This window comes from Pungitius pungitius, chromosome 1 (genome assembly GCF_949316345.1).
Source record: "Pungitius pungitius chromosome 1, fPunPun2.1, whole genome shotgun sequence".
NCBI classification, from domain to species: domain Eukaryota; kingdom Metazoa; phylum Chordata; class Actinopteri; order Perciformes; family Gasterosteidae; genus Pungitius; species Pungitius pungitius.
In genome coordinates, this window is record NC_084900.1 from 2,273,040 (window position 1) to 2,298,219 (window position 25,180).

Sequence of the window (25,180 nt, forward strand, 5' to 3'; positions counted from 1 at the left end):
ATGAAACTGAAGAGGATCAAAGGTCCAAAGGTTTGTGGAGAAAGGAACTCAAATCTCGAAGGTTCCAAACACAAATGATTTTCTCACCGATTCTAAACTGTGTTAAGCTAAGCTAAGCTACGCTAAGCTAACCACGTGCTGCCCATCATCCCTCCCGGATCCCCTCCCCTCGTTCCTCCACCACTTGAACTCGAACTAGTCCGAGAACCGGGATCAGCGACATCATGTCCCCCCCAGGGGGGAGAGCACGAGGGAACGAGGCGGTTAAAGGTGGCTAAATCACCGTTAGGAAAGGAAGTAAGAAAGAAGGAGAGAGGAAGGAGGAGAGGAGGAGGAGGGCGGCTCGACTGCCCGGACTGCTCCGACCGCATGCCCCCCCCCCCCCGTTCAGCCGGAAGAGCTCAGAGCCGAGTGTCTTGCCGGGGGGGTGAGATTCAAATCCAAAGAAAACAGAAGCTGAACACCACGGCAGAGAGGTTTAAATATTCAAATCCGTCACTGCTGAGGTTTGGGGGCCTGATTGTTTCACAGATATAAATCTACCCAACACGGAACATGATATTTCCTCATTTTGCTTAATCTTTTTCTTATTACCATGAACTTTCTTCTTTCTTTTATACCTTTGCTTCAGATTGACAGATGTGAAAATCTGGGCCCACAATGTGCTTTTATTTGCCTTCAGAAGCAAAAATCACTACACAGAAGTAGAGTCATTTCCTCATAGACGTCTATGGGAGCAGAGGAGTCGCCCCCTGCTGGTCACTACACAGAAGTAGAGTCATTTCCTCATAGACGTCTATGGGAGCAAAGGAGTCGCCCCCTGCTGGTCACTACACAGAAGTAGAGTCATTTCCTCATAGACGTCTATGGGAGCAGAGGAGTCGCCCCCTGCTGGTCACTACACAGAATGCAGGATGAGGACGCTTCAGCTTTCACTTCTCACCTTCTGTTTTCTGCATATTGTACTTTTTTCACAGTCACTATTCAAGAAAGATGATGATTAAGATAATAATTAGTGATCATTTATTAAAGTACTATGCTGCAGTACATGAATACTTCTGCCTCCTCTTGTGTTTTATTATTTGAAGGTTTCAGGTGCTTCGAGGAATCACCTCAGGGTTCTGCATGCACGTGCATGTGCATGTGTGATTTTGTGTGTGTGTGTGTGTGTGTGTTGGCTTAATTACAAAGACAACAGAACAGTGGAGAAGCAGGAGGGGGTTGTAAACACACACAGCAGGGGGAGGGGGGGGCTGCTGGTATTTGTAAATACTCAACAAAGTACTGTGAAACCACTTGTCAACAACACACAGTATTAATACACAATACTATCAGTGAGTAGCGGATAAACCAACCATGATGTAATCCGTTGATGTATCTATTTATGATAATAATTGTTCTATGTTTATGATACCACCACATGAGCACCTCTAATTCTGTGCAGGGGTCCGGGTGGTGGGGTTAAGGTGGTGTTAAGGTGGGGTAAACCTGCAGGGAAACGCTTCTTTTACTGTCTAATGAATCTACACGGAGGGTGTCGATGCCCCTCCCCGGACTACACCTTGGAGCGGAATGGAGAGGAGGTGGAGAAGGAGGCAGAGAGGGAGAGTAAACCGGTTCAGCAGGTATTCAGAGGCCTGATCCAGGCCCTGTTGTCACCGTTATTCATCCCGCGCATGCGCGCTGGTGCCGGTTTCCTGCTTTTCAAATGAGTACCTGTGCCGTTTTTTTTTTTGACCCACCTCCGACGAGTGTGTGTGTGTGAGAGGGGGAGAGAGAGAGAAAGAGGGAGAGAGAGAGAGAGAGAGATCAGGATATGCTCCTCCGTTGTTTTTCTCTCTCACACACTCCCGTTATTCCTCAGCGCTGCCCGTTCTTACCTGTCCGGCTCGCACACCTGAGCGGACTCACCTGTCCGACTTTCTCCGTTCCAGCCACTTCTGCAAAGACCATCGGGCGGGGGGGGGGGGGAAGAGAAAGGTGCGAACAGGCCACGACAAAAAGGCGATTTAATCAGGCTCGCGCTTCCGAAACGAGGAGGAAGGTGTAAGGAGGAAGGAGAACTGGGGACCGACACCTTCCATGTTTTTTTTTGTTTTTTTCTTCTTCCAACTGTGGAGTTTCCTGCTTCTGTAACTTTTAGTTGACTTTGCGTCGCTTCGGGCGACTCTGATACCAACCGGTCCCCCGGGGGGGGCAAAAACAAGGAGGAATTGACTGATTCATTCAGAATGCCGAGGGCCTTTCTGGTGAAAAAGACCAACGTTTCGCCTGGAAAGCGGAACTGGAGCGAAGTCCCCGACCATGAGCGAGGTGACGTCTACGTCCCAGGTGAGTCCCCCGCGCGGGACATATTGGATTAGGTTTTTTTTTCTTTCTTTCTTTCTTTCTTTCTTTTCTTCCTCTTTTTCTGAAATATCCAAGCACCAAAGAGAAGGAGGGTGTCACCGCCCGGGCGGCCGGGGGGGTGGGGGGGGGGCGGTGGCGGGCGGGTCGTGATTCTAACGGGGCCGCTGCAGTGCGGGGCCACCGAATAACGGGAAACGCAGCGGGCCGCGGGGGGGAGAGGAGGAAAGGAGGCTCGTCGCGTTTCTCCCTTTGCCTCCTTCCACCTACGTGGTGTTTTGATTGAATATAAACTGCAGAAGTAAAGTAAAGAAGTTATGAGTTTATTATTATTTTTTTTTTAAACTTCACACCGGGAGACATTGAGTCCAAAGAAGGCGAGACGTTCTGCTTTCATACGTTTCAGTACCGCGGCCTAGAAGCTCTCTCAAGGGCCCCCGTTGCTTTTCACACATCGACCTTCGACCCCCTGATTGCGAGCCTCGCTTCTTCCTCCTCTTGACTGACTGTCGACCCAATAAGAGCCAGGTTTTTTTTTTTTTTTATGATTATTTCTGGTGCCGGTGGTTCTGGTTCGGGATGCATCCCCGCTAAAGCTCTCGTGGTGACGTTTCACTGCGGCCTGTACCACGGGAAACCTTCTGTCTCGGGTCCGACAAGATCCGACATGTTTGTAACTGTCAAACGTGAGTCCACTTTGCATTTAAATGACTCGCAGAAGGAGCCCCCCCCCACCCCACCCTCCAGCTCCCCTTGAAAACAGTCCCCATTGTTGCCCTCGGCGGAGCTTTTATTGTAAGACCCCGCTGGTATCAGATAACAAGTAACGGACTACACCCTAAACCTCCCTCCCCCTGTCTCCCTCTGTCTCCCTCGCATCACCGTTAACTTTCAATCATTGACTTTTACATCCTCTCTGGTGTTTGGAACCGGAACGTTTGAACCGAGTGAGCTGCGTGTCCGACTTTAAAACCACCAACGACCCTCCTGTAAAAGATAATGAGCTCAATGGGGCCGTGCCGGTTATTCGGTGATTAATCGACTAACGTAATGCGCGGTTGGAATTTAATTGTACGGGAAGGAAAATACACAATTACCCTCTTTCCCAGAGCCGCGTTTACTCCTTTGACTTTTCGACCTCGAGAAAATGAGAATCCCTCATAGGAAAACTCGATCTCAATCCAAATGATACACTTTCCAATGCAATGCGTCGTTAAGTGGAACCCGAAACTGGCGGCGCAGTGCGTAATTACGCATCGTTAGTCGTTGAGGTTGGTATGTGCCGTTACCTGACGTACCTGCCTGACTGGTGAAGAACAGGGTGAGAGGAGACATTTGAACTCTCAATACAGGTTTTTAAAGCTACGTCTTCTGCTTGGGACAACCATTAAATCATTCTACGAGTAAGAGTATTATTAACTTTTTAAACTTAAAAAAAAAGAATGGTAACGATGCCAACAATTTATGTGCTACTACTTGGGCCTGCTCATGAAAGCATGAATTCTACACACGTGTAATGTCATTAAATGACATTTCTCCTGAGTGGATGACGGGTCTCACACAAACGCCTCCGTTTATCACCTGTTGGTTCGTCCGAGGGTCGGCCTCTGGGTTAATGTTCATCGGATGGAAGGAAATGTAACGGACTCTAAAGACGGCCTACTGTGGCAGGCAGTACGCCTTCAGCAAACACACACGCGCGCACACACACACACACACACACACACACACACACACACACACACACACAATGAGGCCGACTCACACCCTGTGTTTGTTGAAGTTATCTCGCTTGTGGACTCTTTGTGTTTCTCCCCGGCTGAGTGACGTTAACTGGATATCGAAATACATCCAAGAAGTGCGTTCAGGACCTGAAAACTTACCAAACGCACACGCACACACACACACACACGTCCTTCATTTGGGGGAGGGAGTGAACGAACAACACCAAATGTCCAGCAAGCAGCAGTCAGCTCAGAAATCAGTGCTTATGAATAATTAGGGGAGCCTTAAAGGACGTCTTGAGTGCGGCTCCTCTGGGGACGCATCCCACCGGGAAATGTCCCTAAGTATCCCTGCAACTGCCCCATGTCCCCATGTCCCCACGTCCCCATCCCAATTGTATCCCTGCAGCAGTTTCCTAATTAAGAAAATCGGATTTAAGCTTCTGATCATCTTCTGGTTTCTTTTAATTCTCTGACACGTTTGAGGACTTAGGAATATAACAGATGTAACGGATTCGTTTAAAGATGACGACAATCATCACTTAATCGCCATTGATCGACTCCCAGAAAGGCCCCCTGTTGTGTGTTGACCACATAGAAGTCATTTGCACCACCAGAGCACAGTGTTCACACCTTCAGTGTGGCTTTAGCAGCATCTTTTGTTCTAGGGATCGACAAGGCCCTGTTTTGACCCAAGTACAACATGGTGCCGTTGTTTATGCCACTCATTTGGGCAACGTCCCAGTGGAGTGGACCCGTGATGGACATCCGTCTCACGGCGTTCCGTTACCTCTGGGGCACATCCCCCGCTCGCCTCTTTTCGTCTCCGCTGCTTCATTTGCATCTGCATTTGAGTTTTATCAGATCCAGGCCCTGCACAGTCAACTGATTCTTCCTCACTGAGCTGAACCACGCCTAGCGCACACACACACACACACACACACACCTGTCTGTGTGTGACCCTACCTACGCCTCTCTGTGCTTTGTCATGACGCGCAGACGTGCCTCCTGCAGCTGCGGAGGTGGATTGTTTGAGGACGGCTCAGAGCCGGTGCGGCAAGACCGTCTGGTCGAGCAAGTCCAACTGTAATGGTGATGTGGTGAGTGTGTGTTTGTCTGTGTGTGTGTGTGTGTGTGTGTGTCTGTGTGCGTGTGAGGGGGCAAGTGAACGCATGCAATGGAAATGGCACAAAACAAAAGGACAAACATGTGCACACCCACACCCACACCCACAAATACATATTTAACTGCTTGTTTGCTAATTGAGAGATTGTGCAAACGCACAACGACAAACATGTTCCTCCTTCTCCTCCCGTTCCGTCTGTTCTAGAAAGAGATTTGTTGTGTTGTTAAAGCATCTAGCGGTGTTTCGCAAATCCAAGTGTGTTGGATTCAGAGTAGCGTTTGATTTTCATGGACTAATAGTGTGTGTCGGATGTGACTTGTTTACAGAGAAGATCGAATGCCCGAAGAGCCGCAAGAAAGTCAAAACAAAAGACTCGACTTTACTTTCGGTGCCCAGTAAGCACTCAATCTCCGCTAACTAGTTCACCAAGTTCCCAGTGGGAGGTTTCTGATGGAATGCCGCCGGACGTCTGACTTTGCGACGACAACAATTGCCGAGCTGAGAATCCAAAATGGCCGCTGAACAGGGAACCCACTGACGTAAAACGCTATTAGTTAGCTCTAACGTATATGTCTCCTCACATCCGTCACGCTCACAATACTCTCCCGTCTCTCTCCGTGGACACGAGGCCCAGTGCTAACGGCGGCTAACTGCGGCTAACGGCGGCTAACCGGCCTGGAGCCAACTCTAACTAAGTTTTCCGACTTGTCGTGCTGGTCTCTGATGTCAAATGTACTTCGACTCCTCTCCTCTTGAACGGGACGTGGCTCTAAAACCTTTTCACACTCGTAATCCCAACATCAAACTTTGTTCTAATGATCTTCCTCGCCCCCCCCCCCCCCCCCCAGTCTCCATCTTCCCTTCGTCCGTCCTGGAGATGGAGGCTGAAGCGAGCCCCGCCGAGATGGCCCCGCTGTGCCTCGCCAAGCGGTCGCCCTGCGAGACGCAGACGCACGCCGAGCTGCCGTCCAGCACCTTGCTGGGCCGCCCGGGCAGCCCGCCGCCCCCGGCGGGGGGGAGGACCGACCTCAGGCGGCGGGCGCAGCCGGGCTCCCCGTACGTCCGCTCCAAAATCAAGGTGAGGCCGTTTGACTCGATGCCGCCGCGGCTTCGGCGGCGCGAAACGGCGAGCTTCTTTTTAACCGTGATTCATTTCCTCTCCGCCCGCAGATAACCACGGGCGACTCCCCCCCTCTCCCCCCCGCTGCTGCTGCTCCTCCTCTCTCTCTCCCCCCCATCCCCTCCCTGCCTCACCTCGCGCCGGTCGCCTTGACGTCGGCGCCCGACCCCGCGGAAGCGGTCGCCGCGGCGACCGGACCAGCGGGTGAAAGCCCGAAGGGGCCCACGGGGCTGTACGCGTGCCAGGTGCGTCGCGTTATTCGCCGCCTTAATCCGAACGTTTGAAATGGCCATCGTTGCACGTTTGAAATGACCTGTCGGGGGGGGGGGGTCACAGGTTTGCCAGAAGACCTTCTCGTACCAGCGCATGTTGAACCGACATCTCAAGTGTCACAACGACACCAAGAGACACCTGTGCAGCTTCTGCGGGAAGGGCTTCAACGACACCTTCGACCTCAAGAGGCACGTGCGCACGCACACAGGTGGGCTTTGCTCTTTCCTTTTGTCTTTTTGTCTTTTTTCCTTCTTCTCACACAAACGCAGAAGGTGACGCTTTGTTCTCGCGTTCTCCAAACAGGCGTCCGGCCCTACAAGTGCACGCTGTGCGACAAGGCCTTCACGCAGCGCTGCTCCCTGGAGTCGCACATGAAGAAGATCCACAGCGTCACCCAGAAGTACGCCTACAAGGAGCGGCGCAACAAGCTGTACGTGTGCGAGGAGTGCGGCCTGACGGCGGGGACCCAGGACGAGCTGGTGGTCCACCTCCACTCGCTGCACCCCGACAGCGTCCTGCTGAAGGGGAAGGCGGCGAGGAGGGCCGGAGGAGGAGGAGGAGGCGGCGAGGGCGAGGGATCGTCGCCGGGCTCCCCGCAGGGAGCCGACAGCGATGACACCACGGGGTCAGCGGGGCAGTAGAGGGGAGGGTGACCCCCCCCCCCCCCCCCACCATCATCGAGTGGACGGACTCGGGACGTGAGAACATATAAGTGAAGAAGAAGCATGTCAGAAAGGAAATGTATATAAAAGTGTGAATGTGTGTGTATTGGGGAATCTGTGTGTTTCACTACGACTTTAAATGAAATCATGCATCAACTGACCAGCCGACATTTTGACACGTGACGCGGAGGAGCTCTTAAACACGTCCGACAATAACAATTGCTTTTTTTTTTTTCTTTCTGTAAATATTTCCTGTGCGAAAAGAGACTTTCTATGAAAATAGGTACTTTGTTCATTAAAGGGAGTAATATATTAAGAGATTCTTTCTCATTGTATTTTTCTAATTGTTGAGCGGCATGGGAAGTGAACTCTGGGACCGGTGGGATTTGTGATGAGTTTCAAATCCAAAGAGACACAGCAAGATGCTGAAGACCTTTTAGAAACAGGAGGTTTTCCCCCATCAAATCAACGCATCAGGATGGTCATTAAAACACGGAGCGCAGAATTAACAAGCTAGCTAGCTAGCTAATTAGCAGAAAGTGCTTTTTTTTAAATGGTGCTTGCTATTTTAAAAATGCATTGTGCTATAATGGGGACACTGTTACATCAACTTCATTCAGTCAACTTACACAATCAACAAGAGGAATCCTTGACTGCTGATGTATTTTTAGCTCCACATCATGCGCTTACTTGGAAAAATCTGACGCACGTCATTCCGTTCTCGGAACAAATCGGCCTCCTTTAACAGCACCGACGTGTCTTAACAGCGGCAGCGGCCATCTTTCATTTTCGGTAATTTAATTTCTCCTCACACTGCGTCTTGTGAAATAAGGGTCCACATGACTCTCGGCTCTCTGTTCGAGAGAGAAGACGTTTGTGGTTTGGAGGGCGCGTCTGGATTGTTGGTCTCTGTTGGGTCTTGTTGGAGGAATCCTGCAGCCGCCCTTCAGCCCGAGGAAACGGGCTAGCGGATTGGATAACGGTTTCGATGGGTGACTGGCACCGATTGTATTTAAGACGGGCTAAATCTCAGAGGCTCGGGTTCACCAGCACAATCCATGCAAGCGACCATTGTGGAGACGTACATGGTTCCTCTGACGTTTCGTCCTGACATTGACATTAATGGTCCAAAAGGCAGTTTTTATCTACCGCCTGATGTTTATTTGGCAAATATTAAAGCAAAAAATATTTATTTTCTCACTTTTTCAAGCGAGCTTTTGGAATAATGATTTTGTAATTACCCAAGAAACCAAAACCACTAAGTAAATAGATATAATTATTTGGTGAGAATAAGCACATTACAATTGTGTTCATCGTTCACATTTACAGCACGTTGCACATTAAAACTTAATATATAAGTGTAAGAATATTGTGTGAGCTATTTATTTGGTGTTTCTATTATAGAATGAAGTGTTTGCCTTTGAGTACTGACTCACTGCCGAATGCGTAATAACACACGTCACCAATGTGCGCCTCGCCCCGCCCCCTTTACGATGCTGAAGGTGACGTCACCCAAGAAGCGCGCCGTGTTTTGGAATTCAAGGCGCCAGCTTTGTTAAAGGTGAGCGGCATTTACAAGACACGCCGTGATAATCACCACATGAACCCCCCCCCCCCCCCCCTACGGGTCGCTCAACACCTTTAATTATGTTCGCATATGTTAGCTTAAGTAGCGCTTGTTGTTGTTGTTGTTGTTGTTGTTAGCATCGCGTTAGCATCGATGGTGTGTCAGCGCCGCATCGCTGCCTCATCAGAACCAAAGTGATGCCAGCTGCGGAGCCGGTCCGGTTGGGCCGCAAACGCACTCTGCCGCCTTGCCCGAACCCGCTGTTCCTCAAGTGGCTCACGGAGCTCCGGGACGAGGCCAAGGAGAAGGGACTGAAGATCCAGTACACGTACCAGAAGGTCAGCATTAAACATGCATTTATCCATAATAGAGGTTTGGATGCATTACTGTGCTAATTGTCATGTGACATTTTAAAACAGACGTTTTCTAGAAGAACGATTTAGATGAATAAAAAATGACTATTACTACTTTGAATGTACACTAATTCCCAGGTTTTGAAATGTCAGATCCAGAAAAGACATTGAATTTATCACTAAGCAGAGATGAATGGAAGACACGTTTCACGTATGCGTGTTTCTGCAGGCCATCGGCTCTCTGAACAAGTATCCCTTACCCCTTCAAAACGCCAAAGAGGCAAAGATCCTCCAGAACTTTGGAGACGGCATCTGTAAAATACTGGATGAAAAACTGCAGCGGCACCTTCGAGAAAACGGTGAGAGGGAGCAAAGGCTGATGTCATTGTGTTTCTAATCAGGCAAGAAAGCTAAAATGACGTCACAGAGACCCTGGAGAGATTATGTTTTTAAATGTTAGAAAATGTCAGTCTCCAGAATCAGTAAAAAACAAACAAACGCTTTACTCCTGTCCTTTACCTCTGCTGCAGGTCCCGACGCTCCTGTTCGATCTCTACCCGAGGGAGCGCCCCCTCCTGGTAGACAGGACAACAACAGACTGGCTCCGTCCAGAAAGGTCCATCTGGAGCGACAGTGTGACCCAAAGCTCACTCGAGCGACTTTTGACCTCTTTTGAGTTTTCATTTGTCGTATCTTTCCTTGTAGAAGAATGCTGCAGGGGATCCAGGGGGAGGAGGAGGAGGAGGAGGAGAAGGGAGGAAGAAGAAGAAGAGGGAGTACGTGCCCCAGAAGAGGTCCGGCGGTTATGCGGTTCTGCTCGCCCTCTACAGGCAGATGCAGGTACACCTTTCTCCATCAAAGTAGAGCTGGTGTTTACGTGTGGCCTCATGATTGAAACCCAACGTGTCTCCTCTGGTCCTAGATCCCAGGAAGCAAAGGCTATATGTTCAAGATGGAGCTACAAGCCGAAGCTCAGCCTCTCTGCGACAAGTCTTTCTCTGTAGTAAGTGAACCGTCGCTCATTAGGCTGCTGAATAATCCGCTGTGTGCAGTGGCTTCAACATCATATCGAGTCCTTTCTGCAGCCGGATTTAGGCAGCAAGTACACGGCCTGGTCGTCAGTGAGCACCCTGATCCGGAAGAACTTTGTCATAAAGACCCACAACCCTGCGAGGTACACGGGAGGCACGCGCGTTGGGTTGTTGGATCGCGTTCAAGCCCGAAACTAACAAAGCTAGTGCTCTGCTCACTCTGCGCTGTGCCTCCCCCGCTCAGGTATTCTCTGACTGAAGACGGTCTCTCTCTGGCGGAGCGACTGGAGGCCGTGGAACGCGACCCCAAAGACGGCCCCCAGGGGGACGGAGAGGAGGCCGCGGGCGAAGAAGAAGAAGAAGAGGAGGAGGAGGAGGAGGAGGAGCGGGCTCCTGGGCTGGTGGACCTCACGGCCAGCGATGACGACGAAGGAGAAGACGGAATACAGTGAGCAAAGCTTTCAATGGGGGACGTCTTCTCCTTCTGCTCCCTCTCCCGTCGATCTAATCCTCTGAATCCGTCTCTTCGCAGGCCGCCGCCCCCCCGCCCCCAGAGTGGTGCTGGTGGGGCGGGTCTTTCGGTCCAGAACCCTCAGGCGGCGAGCGAGAAGCCCGGCGAAGGCCGTCTTCCGCCTGGATCCTATGAAATCATCCTCTGCGTTGACTTCATCGAGACGACCGGGTGAGACAAGTGTCCCAAAGTGTCCCCGTCTGGCGTCAAAAAGACACACGAGCGAGCGCGCTGCGACGATTGGCCGCTTTTTGTCTGCAGCGGGAGCAACCACCGCAAGCAGGAGCTGGTCCGAGAGCTGCAGAGGAACGGCGTGCGCTTCGACGTGAGGAAGCTGAACGTCGGCGACTTCCTGTGGGTCGCCCGGGAGAAGGTGGCGCCCGTCCCAGGTGAGCGCGAACGGAGGCGCGGCGGTTCGGAGGCAGCGGGCTGAAGGGGCGTCATGCAAAAGAGCGTCACATGTCCCTCGTGTCTCGGGTCCCGCTGCAGGGCAGCTGCGTGCCGCCGCCGGCAGGGAGCTCGTCCTCGATTACATCATCGAGAGGAAGAGGATGGACGACCTGTGCGGCAGCATCATCGACGGGCGCTTTAGGGAGCAGAAGGTCGGTCGCTGGGCGCTGGAATCATGACCCCAAGGTCTTTGGTTTCAAAAAAACCCTGCAAATTGAAATGTGTGTGCAGAGCAAATGAAGCGACCCCATTGGCCGGGGGGGGGGCAACTTTATTCGTTTTAGACCTTAAAGTTGGCCCTTAAACAGGCCGTCGTTTCTGCACTCGACCTCCAGCCGAGCGCCATTCGATCCCTTGATTTCTCCCCTGCATCAGTTCCGGATGAAGAGGTGTGGTCTTCGTCGGCCGTGCTACCTGGTGGAGGAGTGCGGGTCGGCCGCCTCCCACCTGAGCTTACCTGAGTCCACGCTGCAGCAGGCCATAGTCAACACACAGGTGCACCCACACACACACTTCACAAAGACACATCTCAAAACCCACAGTTTTTACCATATTATATATATAAATTCACATTGAGGTGTTATTTGTACTGTGTGTGTGTGTGTGTGTGTGTGTGTGTGTGTTAGGTGGTCGATGGCTTCTTTGTGAAGAGAGTGCAGGATGTGAGGGAGTCGGCCGCCTACCTCACCGTCATGACACGGAACCTGATCAGACTTTACCAGGTGACTGACTGACTGACACACACACACACACACACACTAGTGGATCTAATGGATGTGTTCTAGTACAGAGGAAGAAGGTAAACATGTGCTTTGTTCCCGTTGGTCTCAGGACCGTACGCTCATCTGTCGCTCCAGAGAGCTGGAGGGGGACGAGGGAGGTGAGGAGGAGGAGGAGCAGCGAGGGACCCCCTCCTGCTCCCTCATTTCCTTTGCAGAGTTCAACTACGGTGCCATCAAAAACAAGGTGCGTTGGTTTCGTGGGAACAAGCCCACGCAAAGTAGGACAGAGACGGTTCATTCAGTGGCTTATTTCGAGGTTCCACCACTTGGTCGAGAAGATGTTGAGGAAGCCCCCGTCTGTTGATGTCCCCTCAGTGTCAGACGGTGAGGGAAGTGTTTGCCAGGCAGTTGATGCAGGTGAGCGGTTTGTCCGGAGACAAGGCCGCCGCCATCCTGGAGCAGTACAGCACGCCACACAGGTACCGAGGGGACGCCGCGCGCACACACACACACACACACTCACTCACACTCACTCGGGGGGCGGGTTCACGCTGACGCAGCCTTGGTCTTTCAGCCTCCTGGCGGCCTACGAGCGATGCGCCAGCGAAGCACACAAAGAGAAACTTCTCTCCTGCATCCGCTACGGGAAGCTCAAAAGGTGTGAAAATACAAAGCGTCCTACCAATGACTTTAATGACACGCGGTAGACTGGAAGTTACATTCATGTCATGAGCAACGAGGAAAAGCTGAGTGATTTAATGCCCCTTTTGCAGAAACCTGGGTCCAGCTCTGAGCAGAACCATCTATCAGCTGTACTGTACCAAAGGAGCGTTGTCATAGAAACGCAGCGTCACGCAGATGTTTTCTACAAATGCTCAATTCCCTCGAGATATGGACACATTCTACCTTTATATGAATATAAAGATGCTGCTATTTCCATTATTGTGACATAATGCCATTTGTATAAAGAGTTTCACGAATTCACCCTTGTTCTCCATCAATAAAATTTATTTTATTATGATTATATTACTTTCTTGCGATATGTCTGACGTGGAGTATTAAGTTGCATTAAATAGAAATAAGTAGTGAATGTCATTGATTTGATTGCAAATTACTTTTCTAAATTGATCTAATAAACACTAAGCTGTTTTAAGGGTAGATTTTTTTATTTTCTAAAATAAATACATATATATACAAAACAAGAGATCTAGTTTTCCACCAAGAAGAAACCAGGTTGCTTTACTTGCAGCATCACAGGAGTGTGTTTAATGGGAAATGAACCGTGTAGAAAACATGCAGAAAGAAGACAGCAATCAGGCTCCTCTGCAGAGCTCCACTGAGCCTCAGGAGTTATTCTCTCTATTCATTAAAAAAACAACAACAATGTAGTTGCATTTCTTTTCTATGAGCAAACCGATGGAAACGTGTGACTTGGATGGAAAGCGTTTCCATTTTCTACAGAACGCTACGAACAGAGACAGGATTCACACACGTGACAACATTTGGATCATCGTCTTCTTCGTGGTTGACTCAGCACAGATGCATTATGGGATTAATAAAAAAAAGAAAATAGAATAGTGGCTACTTGTTTCCTTTTGCTCTTTGGGGGTCTCAGACCTCCAGCGCTGTCGTCTCTCTCCACTGGTCCCCAACTTTTAACTATTTACAAAAAGTAGGAATACAAAAAAAGTTTCTGTTCCACCAGAACTTCTTTTAAAGTGCCATTTCGATTGCTTTGAAAAGAAAAGCCCCCCCCCCCATTGTTTGGGTCTGCCTTGAAGCGACGTGGCGTACGCATGTTGAAACGTGCTGAGCAAGCGTCCCTCCTCTCCGCTTTGCCCCCGCGTCTCTTCAATGGAATCAGGTCTGCAAGGGTTCGCGTCCCGGACAGCGTGGACAGGAGGACATTTACAAGGACAAATGCTTCTCTCGGCATAGCATTGGGCAGGCGAGTGTTGTACTAACACACGCCTGGGAAAAGAACGAATCAGAAGCCTCTCTGTTTCTCCCGCTGCGGGTCAAATGTGGATCAATCAGTGATCACTGTTCCAGAGTCTCTCAAATGGTCCCCGCGGAGACCCAGCGCTCCTCTTTGTCTCATCGGTCACATCGACATCAAATGTTCAGATCCAAGTGAAGCTCAGAATCTTCAGTAAGCGAAAAAACCCCCCAAAAAAGTCCGTTCCAGCCACAACGGCGTCGGGCAGAGAAAGTCTTTACATCGAGGGACAGCAGCCTTGGTCCTACACCCCCCCCCCCCCCCCCCCGTGGCCCACGAGGGTGCACAGCCTAGTCGGGCATGTCGATGCACAGTTTGGGGGGCGGTACAAAGTATTTCCCGGGGCTCTGTGTGATCACCACGCCGGTCTTCTTGTGGAACATGGGGGCGATCTTCGGCGGCGGCTCGGGCGCGTCTTCGACCGCCTCGGGGTCCTCGCTGCGCTGGAGGTCGTACGACACGTTGCCGTACTCTCGCAGGAAGGGGAGGAGCTCCAACAGGAAGTGGCAGAAGTCCTTACGGATGCCGAACCACCCTGCAGGAGGAGAGGGGGGGAGGTCAGCTGTGAAGTCGGCCCAGTGCAGGCCTCATTAAATGCATCACCAGATGTTTGGCGGTGGTCGATACTCACAGTGGTTCCCGCCCTTCTGGCCAAACGTGGTGGCCATGAGCGTGAGCAGGGAGAGCCACAGCGGGACGAACACGCACACGTAGCTCAGGCTGTTGTGGCCGTCCAGCTTGTGCACCAGAAGGATCTGAGGAGACGCCAGAATGTCAGGAGTCACTGGAGGGCAAAACGTGCACGCAGCAAACTGTGTGTGTGTGTAAAGGAGTATTCTTTATCACTGCTTAAGATGGTGATCAAAGAAAGGAAACGCCTAAGACTTAGTACTACACTTGATCTTCAACCACATACAAGTTTAGAATCTTTAACTAAGTTAACCTAAATAAACTGAAGATCTCAAATTGCATCTTCCAATCTTATTTTTTTCATTATTTTCTAGGACATGTAGAACCTGTAAGCAGTTTACGCTGATTTCACAAAGACTACACGTGTTTGGCCAGTAGAGGGCAGCATAGGCAAATATTATTATTATTAGAGAAATTTGCCAACAGATCTAACTTTTAATTTAGGGATATAACAATGAATTAAAGGCATCTATATAATACAATTTCATTGTTACATCCCTAAATTAAAAGTTAGAACAATTTCGTTGTTATATCCCTCAAATTCAAGAGAATTGTTTTATGTGGAGTGGATTTGAGGAAGGAATTGAGAAGGTGTATTTTGGGCTCAAAAATTCATAATATGTAAAAATGAGGATGTAGAATCATAACTTGTGTCAGACTAAGTGAACCATGTGAAGTACAGTACAAGTCACCTCAAAGGTGAGGAGGGGCACGACGATGGTCATCCAGCTGATCGCCATGGTGATGTGAGTCCGCCGTTGCTCGGCGATGATGTCAATGGAGCGGAGGAAGAGGACGGACCAGATGATGTAGTAGAGAACCACGAGGCACAAGAAGGACATCAGGATCCACAGTGGGACACACACCACCTGCAGCACACACACACACACACATCAGGAATCATTAAAGACGACATGGGCAGCAGCATCACATCAAATCCATTTTATTGAAGTGTATAAAAAGAAGCGGTGTCGTGTTCCAGTATCTCACCAGCCATGGCCACTGGATGATCCGGTCCAGCCTCAGAGCGATGAAGATGAACTGGAGGATGTTAACCGAACACAACACCTCCAGCTGAGGAGAGGGGGGGGCAAAGAAAAGAGTTCAGCACTGCACTCATTTTCCCCTCTCTGATAAAGTCTGACCACGTGGATTCAGACACAACACAGATCAACTCCAACCACCGAGCCACAGGCATTGGGGCGTAACTCTGGACTCATTCCCTGGTGTGACCCCGTGCGCGTCGGGCCGCCATACCTCGAGGGAGCGGTCGTGTCTGAACCCCCAGACGCACGCCGCCACAGAGACGGGCGACACGAAGAAGAGCGGCATGAAGACGAGGAGCCAGTAGTGGTGGCCCCCTCTGGCCACGCGGTCGCACACCAGCACCTCGAACATCAGCAGCAGGACGTGGAGCCCCACGGCGATCAGCATGGCTTTGAACTCCACGCACGTTTCCCCCTCAGCCCTGCGAGGCGACAACCAAAGTAATCCAACCATTCGCCACTTGATGGCAATAATACCCGCCTGTGACCATCAAGCCACACGTAAACATGCGAGGGGGGTGGGGTGGGGGGTCTACCTGTACTGGGGGTTGTGGGCCCAGACTCCAGTGCCGACAGAGGCCCCGATGATGACCAGCAGCTTCCACAGCCATATCGGGGTGAACACAGCCCAGTAGCTCCACTGGATGACTCCATCCAGCCTCAAGGAGAGCAGCACGGAGAAGAGCAGCAGACACGAGTAGATCAGGAACTTACTGCACGAGAGAGAACGGTATTCAACACATGAGACCCTGTGAGAATTGAGTTTATTTGTATTCTACCTTTGTTGAACCAGAGGTCAATTGAGAACCGGTTCTTATTTACGAAGACAACCCGGTCAAAAATGCGGCACGTTGTTGCAAAACAGATGTCAGTTACGCGCACTGGAGAACAACTCTCATCACAAGTCAAATCACTGGCACTTAATCACTGTGCGAATATGAGAAAATGTGGGATAACGTGGTCAAATGTCACAGGATGAGAGGCCATCAGACATGACATATGAAAAAAAAAGAAAAGAGGAACTGACAATCGTTGGATTATAATTAGCTGCGGTATGACGCTAAGTAACGTTGCAGAACTAGCAGCCGTTACCTTAGCTAGCATGCTAGCCGGGCCTTATTTGACGTTGGCCAGCTGCGTTCTATTAGATTTAGCTGCACAGTATTTACCGTTTGACCCGCTGGGGCTTCACGTGACATTACTGGAAACACGTACCGGCGCGTCTCCGCAACGTTACATCAACATGACGTAACAAACATAGCCCAGTCGCTGATGCTAACTAGCATCAGGCTAACAGATTAGCTTAGCGGAACGTACCTGGGATTGAAGTCCTGAAAGAGTCCTCTTAAATTCATGGTGTAAAAAGGCGGGTGGTCTTCCGGAGTGTTCCGCTCATTCACCGCCCGAGTTGAGCGCTACACATGGTAATCCCGCTGTTACTTCAGAGTTTCGGTTCGTCTTCATTACAGCTCACTTTGTGTATTTTTATTTTTTTGGTACCCTCTGAAATCACGTGACTTCTTCTTCGAGGTTTAATTGGCAGGTGATGAAAACAACGACTTGGCGCGTCACCGCCACCAGCTGGTAACGACTCACAAAGAAAAGACAAACTGCGATAGAGAGGAGTCAATATTCAAAAGGTTCAAAAGTCAAATAATCTGTCATGTTTTTAATGGCAAAAAAGATCAACAAAAGTACAGCTTATCCTTCATTTACAATTTTACTTTCCATTGTCTCTCTTTTTCTTTCAGCCTCTCAGAGTTGCTGATGCTGAGCAGTGGGTTTCCTCCAAATTGAGTTATACAGTATATTACCACTTTATTAATGTATTTATTTATTTTTCCTTTCATGAGATCACACATAGACATTCCCTTCTATGGAACCGCTTTAAGTTAATAAAGCATTTTACATTTTTTGTATTAATCAACAGGTAGTTAAAAAGCAAATGGAAATTGAGTAAAATACTCATTTTTTAATTGCATGATAATAATTTCGCCACCTAGTGCAAATTTATGCTCGTCCTATAAGGACTTTACATTGTTTATGCTTCAGGATTTGTGTATTCATTTTAGTTATATATTAAAATACACTTTTTATTTGTTAGGACGCAAAGTTAGCAGGTCTCCGTGGATCATAGTTTCGTGCGGACCCCGGTTCTGACTCCTGGCTCATGGCTCTGCTGACACCTGCTGCTGCCATCACCATTACTTTAAATATGATTCATATTACTGTCATCATAAACCAACATCTTTCTGCTCTCCCTCCCCACAGAAGCCTCTGTGGATGGTGGTTCTATCTGATGGTGGTTGTACCTGCATGTGGTCCTGCCATATACTTGTTCTGCTACTTGCAATTACTTGTATCATTTCTGTTAAAGAAATGTAATGTATTGTACATCTTTTACATTGTTGATTCTGTACACATGACATCCATTGCAGTCTGTCCATCCCGGGAGAGGGATCCCTCCTCTGACGTTCTCCCTAAGGTTTCTTCCCTTTTTTCCCATTGAAGGGTTTTTTCATATTTTGGGGAGTTTTTCCTGTGCCAATGTGAGGGTTTCGGGACAGAGGATGTTGCATGTGTACAGACTGTAAAGCCCTCTGAGGCAAATTTGTAATTTGCGATTTTGGGCTATACAAAATAAAATGAATTGAATTGAAAGTAGGTATATTTTAATGGGATCTTTCCAACACAGACTAACTTTAAAATGCTGTTGAGAAGGCAAATACATGTATTTTTGAATCATATTAAAACAAACAAACTTAATTAAATTACAGACAAATCATTATTACTCAAGAATATATACGCAACATGATCAACTGATACCTTTTTTTCTTGAGATGTAAAGCCAAGCATGAATTCTTAAGTGTAAAACCACTGCTAGTTGTCATTGTGGTAAAGGAGGGAGTAGTAAGTGCAGATGTGGTACTTAAAGAACCAGATCTAGTAGCAGGAGGACGAGATGTACTAAGAGGACTAGATGTGGTGGGAGGAGAAAGAGATGTTGAAGCCGGGGAAGTTGTGGCAGCGGTTGTGGGTGGGGCAGAAGCAGTGGAATTAATTTTTGTCGTGTCATTATTGGTTTTGTTTTTTGTGGTGCTTCTGGTTGATGTAGCGTAAGTAGGGGTAGCAGCGCTTGTCGGCGCGGCAGAAATAGCGAAATCGGTGGTGGTGAAGGACCAGATGTGGATAACGAGATGTACTAGGGCCAGATGTGGTAAGAGGAGACTGTGATGTACTAAGAGGGACAGATGTCCTACTAAAAGGACCAGATGTGGTAGAAGGAGGACGAGATGTACTAAAAGGATCAGATGTGGTGGGAGGAGGTGATGTACTAAGAGTGCCAGGTGTGGTGAGAGGAGATGGAGGTGTGTAAGGTGGGGAAGTTGACGGTTCACTTCTAGTGAATTGTGCAGGGGGAGTTGAGGTGGATGCTACTGTAAGTTGAGGATGAGTTGATTTTGAACTGATGGTATTTCCCCTTGGAGTGGAGTGCGCACTTTGAGCCACAGTGGCAACTATTAGTGTGGCTGGAGGAGGTTTGGTAGTTCTCTCCTCAGAGATGATAACTGTTTGTGTCGTAGCTGTGGGTGCAACAACCCTGGGGGGTGATGCCACCACAGGGATGAATGCATTCGCTAATCCTCCCAGTGTTCTGGCAGCAGCAGACAAAGCTGCTACCAATCCTAAAAATGCAGCTGTAACCCCATTAGCCAACATGTTGAATAAAGAGTTTGATGATTGTATTGGATCTCCTGTGTTCCCATCATTTTCATTTTTGTTGTCATCGTTTTTCTTTTTAGTTGTGGTGCTCTTGGTTGGTGTAGTGTAAGTAGTTGTGGCAGTGGTTGTGGACGGGGCAGGAGTAGTTGAAGTGGGACCAGATGTGGTGGGAGGGCCAGATGTGGTGCTAAAAGGACCAGGTGTGGTGGGAAGATGTGATGTACTAAGAGAACCAGATGTGGTGGGAGGAGGTGATGTACTAAGAGGACCAGATGTGGTGGGAGGAGGTGATGTACTAAGAGGACCAGATGTGGTGGGAGGAGGTGATGTACTAAGAGGACCAGATGTGGTGGGAGGAGGTGATGTACTAAGAGGTCCAGATGTGGTGGGAGGAGGTGATGTACTAAGAGGTCCAGATGTGGTGGGAGGGCCAGATGTGGTGGGAGGAGGGGATGTACTAAGAGGTCCAGATGTGGTGGGAGGAGGCGATGTACTAAGAGGTCCAGATGTGGTGGGAGGAGGTGATGTACTAAGAAGACCAGATGTGGTGGGAGGAGGTGATGTACTAAGAAGACCAGATGTGGTGGGAGGAGGTGATGTACTCAGAGGTCCAGATGTGGTGGGAGGAGGTGATGTACTAAGAGGTCCAGATGTGGTGGGAGGAGGCGATGTACTAAGAGGTCCAGATGTGGTGGGAGGAGGTGATGTACTAAGAAGACCAGATGTGGTGGGAGGAGGTGATGTACTAAGAAGACCAGATGTGGTGGGAGGAGGTGATGTACTCAGAGGTCCAGATGTGGTGGGAGGAGGTGATGTACTAAGAGGTCCAGATGTGGTGGGAGGGCCAGATGTGGTGGGAGGAGGGGATGTACTAAGAGGTCCAGATGTGGTGGGAGGAGGCGATGTACTAAGAGGTCCAGATGTGGTGGGAGGAGGTGATGTACTAAGAAGACCAGATGTGGTGGGAGGAGGTGATGTACTAAGAGGGCCAGATGTGGTGGGAGGAGGTGATGTACTAAGAAGACCAGATGTGGTGGGAGGAGGTGATGTACTAAGAGGAGCAGATGTGGTGGGAGGAGGTGATGTACTAAGAGGGCCAGATGTGGTGGGAGGAGGTGATGTACTAATAAGACCAGATGTGGTGGGAGGAGGTGATGTACTAAGAGGAGCAGATGTGGTGGGAGGAGGTGATGTACTAATAAGACCAGATGTGGTGGGAGGAGGTGATGTACTAAGAGGGCCAGATGTGGTGGGAGGAGAAAGAGATGTGGAAGTCGAGGAAGTTGACGGTTCAGTTGAAGTAGTTGGGGCAGTAGTTGTGGACGGGGCAGAAGTAGTTGAAATGTGTGGAGGGCAGGTGCAATTGTTTGCAAGATTTGGGTACAAGTGAGAGACTCTTGTGGTGAGAGGACAGTTGTATTGTGGTGTAGGAAAGATTTGAGCTCCTCGCAGTTTGTGATACAGCTCGTCCAAGGTCTTTGTTTCAAGATGTTTTTCGTTCACCTTTTCTTCCACATTTCGGCCCCAGTGTGCACTTGCCAGCCACTTGCCTTCACTGTGACTGTAGCAGCAGAATGCTGACCACATCATGAGAGGAACATTCACCCTGTTATTCATCTTTCTGTTGCCAGGCTGTGCTCCAGTTACCAAATAGCCCTCTATTTTATTGTTGTTATTCTTACAGTACTTTTCCAGAACACATTTGACACATGTCTCCATTCTGCTCCAACTTCCCCCGTTGAATGAGACTACTTGTGGAACAGCGTTGGTTAGGGTGCAGGTAGACACCTTATCATCCCATGTCGATCCGTAGGAGCATGGTAATAAATGTCCTCTGTTTAACCGTGTTTGGTGTTTGTAATCCTCATCTGCTGCCTGATGGATGTAAGTTTCATTACTGGATTTCTCCATGTTCTTGCTGCCACTTTCGTTCTCAAGCTGTAACAATTCAAATATTGAGTCACTGATGTGGATAAGATAGTATAAAAGCATATTATATGTACAGTAATTGTATATAATGCAGAATGCATCTCAATCTCATGCAATGTGCTTTAAACATTTGGTCTATTCAGATTATTTAAATTTGACAAAGCAAAGTTAGTTTGACACAAGGTAAACGACTGTGATCACATCGTCTTTTATCCAAAGCCAGTCAGTAAAGGCTGGAATTCTGATTAAAATGTGACTAAACATGCAGTAGTGATGCCGTCACTATGGATTTGGATTTGTAAAAAAAAACTAACCCAGACAAAAATGAAATAGTGTATCTGTGACTTAAATATGAAAATTAAAAACTAAAGAACATACCTGTGGTTCTATTTTCCATCCGCGGGGCCTCCCAGTTGTATTTGCCCCTTGGTATTTGTAGGCTGAAAACACCGGGATCTTGTTCTCTGTGTCGTAAAGCGTCACAAAACACCTTGTGTCGTTCCAAGTCTGGCAGATGGCTTTGTATCTGTTCTGGTCCAGGATCTTCCCTCCCACCAGGATATCCGGGATGTTTGGTGCAGCACCATCAAGGAAGTACTCGTTGCACTCTGATATGGACCTCACCACTTCGGTTACCGTGGGAACGATGGATAGGAGGAGGAGAGTGGCGGGGGCCAAGAGGCGAAACATCTCCAGAGACGTCTGTATCCTGAGGTCAGAGGAGAGAAGGAAGTTGGGACAGATGTCATAAGATGCTGTTAATCAGTATATAAACATGGTAGATGTGCAGTTTGTAGTCACTGAAACGATAAATCAAAGATCTCTCCACTACACCATGTTCCTTATTGAAATACTTACCACCTGTCAGGACTTCTGATTCAGCCAAACTGTTCTTCAGACTTTCTTCCTGAAGAGAAGGTCTGGTCCTTATAGTCACCGATGCGTGAAAGTGGGCGGGATCTTACCACCAGTGTCATGATGGTCGTTCCCATTTTACAAATCATTCACATTAGAACTCACTGCAGCTTTGTAATTGAACACTTTCTAAGACACACAGTATTTGAAGAATAAATAACCAGCATAATATTTCAGATTAGAGCGTGATAAACAGTTTGCATCATTTTGAAGGAATATAAAGTAAAAGGAAAAAGCAGATTCAGGTGATTTTATGTCAGTTGGGCTGTTTGTCGGTGTTTAGTTAGTGAATATAGTCTTTACTAAATATACATGATTTATACTCAATATATCATGTTCATCTTCATTACAATGTGATTTACTGCAACCCTTTAAAACAACTTTCAAAAATGCTGATAGTGTCTTCAGTCTTTCAGTTTTTTTACTCTTTCCCTAGAAAGTTCTCTCTTGGAAACATCTTGTTCCTCTTTTACACCAGGAAGTCTTTAGGGGCACGGAGGACAAACAAAAGGATTCTTTTCAGAATGAAAATCAAAAGAAACTACCACCAAATACCTGGAAAATGAATCATCTGCTTCTTTATTTTAGAGAAATGAAAGTGTAAGCTCAGCGCTGAGATCAGCATTTATTCAAAGTTGTTCTTAAGACAACAGGGAACAGAGAGTGTGTGTGTGTGTGTCTGGAGGTTAACTGCAAACACACTTTTAGATTCGTAGAATAAACCTGTAAATATAGGGCCATCTGACACACTGTGACCTAAGACAATGCGCATTTGGATTTAGGTCCACTCGCAGTTCAATAAATTATTTTTGTGTCTTGGTTTGCATGTAATTTACATTATTACAATCGTTAAGGACTGGAAAGGCCTAACATTAGGCGCTATACTCAATTCAGGCATTTAATTCAACGTTCACCATCTTGTATTCAGTATTATGTCTTAAATTCCACACGGCCATCATGGAGTGCATCCTCTGCTCCTCCATCACCGTGTGGTACGCTGCAGCCACTGCCAAGGACAAGGGCAGGCTGCAGCGTGTCATCCGCTCTGCAGAGAAGGTGATTGGCTGCAAATTTCTGTCTCTCCAGGACTTGTTCACTTCCAGGACTTTGAAGCGGGCCAGTAGGATTGTAGCCGACCCCTCCCACCCTGGACATGAACTGTTTGTGCCACTTCCATCCGGCAGGCTGAGGTCCATCAGGACTAAGACCTCCCGCCACACCAACAGTTTCTTCCCTTCCGCAGTCGGGCTCATCAACAGAGCCCAGGCCCCCCCTGACTGACTCTCACTCTGATGTACATTCACTTTGTCACTTTCACTTGTCATTTGTCACTTTCTGTTTAGCTGGTGCACTTTATCTTTATTTTTTATTTCATCTTTATTTCTCAACTTACTAACCCATAGCTTTAGCTTTAGCGTGCTAACCCATAGCATATATTTTATTATATTTTTATTTTTATCTTATTGCTGCACTACGTTGTCTGTTGTCCATTATTGTGTCTGCCTTCATGCACCAACCACCAAGTCCAATTCCATGTATGTCTGACATATAATGGCAATAAAGGTTTCCTGATTCCTGACCCTGAAATGTCCCGTAGGGGTCGTGAAATATTAAAGTTTGATGGTCGACAGGCTGAAAAATGGTGTCAACTTCAATAAGTTCAGCTGCTGTGTGGTTTCTGTCTGCAGGAATAAAAGGCCGACGTCCAAAGTGATCTTTGGTTAAAATAAGCAAGTTATTTCTAGAAGTTATTGGTCAGAATGTGAACATGTAGAGCTGCTTCTTTTCTTCTTCACAAGGAACAAGACTCAACCCTCTCTGGAAGATCTTTCCTTTGATTCAGCTCGAGCTGCAAGGAGAGGAGAGGCTTTTATTTGAATTTATAAACAGCGTTCCTCCAACAATGTACCTCCTTTATAAGCATGCAGGGCCTCAGCTTGCTGGACAACAGTAAACATTTAGACCACAACGTGATTGAGTTCACAGAATGTGGTGAAGCAATAAATGAAGCAATAGAATGTGAGTTCTTGTGGTTCTTTTAAAAGAAAGTGTGCAGTGTTGGGTTGACTCAGGTCAGCTGCATAGTGTTGCAGCTGATGAATTGTAGTTGCAGTTGCATGAAGTTTGAACTTTGAGGATTTCCAGAGGTGCTCCTGCGTCAGGCCAGCTTTCTGTGCACCTTCACGCAGACTACAAAGATGAGGATGTGGAGGACCACCAGCAGGACCACCTGCAGGAACACCAGCGGAACCACCCGCAGGACCATCAGCAGGACCATCAGGAGGATCACCAGCAGGACCACCAGCAGGACCACCAGCAGGACCATCAGGAGGACCATCAGGAGGACCACCAGCAGGACCACCAGCGGGACCACCAGCAGGACCACCAGCAGGACCACCAGCAGGACCACCAGCGGGACCACCAGCAGGACCATCAGGCGGGTCATCAGCAGGACCACCAGCGGGACCACCAGCAGGACCATCAGGAAGATCACCAGCAGGACCATCAGGAGGATCACCAGCAGGACCACCAGCAGGACCATCAGGAGGACCACCAGCAGGACCACCAGCAGGACCATCAGGAGGACCATCAGGAGGACCACCAGCAACAACAACCAGAACTTTTTAACCAAAACTCTAAATATACCTCTGATATCATTTGACTAGACTTCTTCTTCTTCGAGGTTGATTGGCAGGTGGTGAAAACAACAATTTGTCGCCTTACTGCCACCAGCTGGTAAGGACCGAGTCTCCCAAATGCGATGGAGAGATAATATTAAGACGGACTTTACAACCTCTAACAATGAATAATTAACCGTTATGTAACAGTCAAACGATCCGTCAAATTATTCATGGTAATAAAGAGCAACAAAAGTCCAGCTCCTTATGATGAGGGGATTTATTCCCCATAATACATCCATTATTACTTTCTCTTCATCTTCAGCCTCTCACAGTCGTCCCGGTTCTTCCAGGACGAGTTGTAGGGAGTCTCCT

The 25,180-nt window shown here is 48.5% G+C and overlaps 4 protein-coding genes across 5 annotated transcripts; 2 read left to right on the forward strand and 2 right to left on the reverse strand.

The window, feature by feature from the left end:
• The first annotated feature begins 1,779 nt into the window (after positions 1-1,779).
• On the forward strand, positions 1,780-7,571 carry ovol1a (ovo-like zinc finger 1a). The gene is made up of 5 exons (XM_037480050.2): positions 1,780-2,331; positions 6,045-6,274; positions 6,367-6,561; positions 6,653-6,797; positions 6,893-7,571. Exons 1-5 carry the CDS (start codon positions 2,232-2,234, stop codon positions 7,228-7,230), a joined length of 1,008 nt encoding a protein of 335 aa, XP_037335947.2. The 5' UTR covers positions 1,780-2,231; the 3' UTR covers positions 7,231-7,571.
• A 1,172-nt stretch (positions 7,572-8,743) lies between these two features.
• On the forward strand, positions 8,744-12,945 carry mus81 (MUS81 structure-specific endonuclease subunit). 2 transcript variants are annotated; one of them, XM_037479926.2, is made up of 17 exons: positions 8,744-8,812; positions 8,956-9,156; positions 9,401-9,530; positions 9,702-9,787; positions 9,877-10,011; positions 10,094-10,174; positions 10,257-10,345; positions 10,447-10,650; positions 10,735-10,884; positions 10,975-11,102; positions 11,203-11,315; positions 11,539-11,658; positions 11,790-11,885; positions 11,995-12,129; positions 12,261-12,364; positions 12,460-12,543; positions 12,659-12,945. In XM_037479926.2, the coding sequence occupies exons 2-17, from the start codon at positions 9,016-9,018 to the stop codon at positions 12,723-12,725; spliced, it is 1,863 nt and encodes a 620-aa protein (XP_037335823.2). In that variant the 5' UTR covers positions 8,744-8,812; positions 8,956-9,015; the 3' UTR covers positions 12,726-12,945. The 2 variants fall into 2 exon arrangements, with proteins under 2 accessions (XP_037335823.2, XP_037335824.2); XM_037479927.2 differs by having other exon boundaries at positions 9,880-10,011.
• Positions 12,946-14,137: 1,192 nt separating this feature from the next.
• Positions 14,138-17,165, reverse strand: tmem185 (transmembrane protein 185). Its single transcript, XM_037480044.2, has 7 exons — positions 16,938-17,165; positions 16,157-16,333; positions 15,832-16,042; positions 15,565-15,648; positions 15,267-15,443; positions 14,516-14,639; positions 14,138-14,419 (listed from the first exon to the last, which is right to left on the reverse strand). The coding sequence occupies exons 1-7, from the start codon at positions 16,973-16,975 to the stop codon at positions 14,175-14,177; spliced, it is 1,056 nt and encodes a 351-aa protein (XP_037335941.1). The 5' UTR covers positions 16,976-17,165; the 3' UTR covers positions 14,138-14,174.
• Positions 17,166-18,577: 1,412 nt separating this feature from the next.
• On the reverse strand, positions 18,578-23,005 carry LOC119222995 (mucin-2-like). The gene is made up of 3 exons (XM_037480045.2): positions 22,131-23,005; positions 21,651-21,981; positions 18,578-21,281 (listed from the first exon to the last, which is right to left on the reverse strand). Exons 2-3 carry the CDS (start codon positions 21,960-21,962, stop codon positions 18,696-18,698), a joined length of 2,898 nt encoding a protein of 965 aa, XP_037335942.2. The 5' UTR covers positions 21,963-21,981; positions 22,131-23,005; the 3' UTR covers positions 18,578-18,695.
• Positions 23,006-25,180: the final 2,175 nt, after the last annotated feature.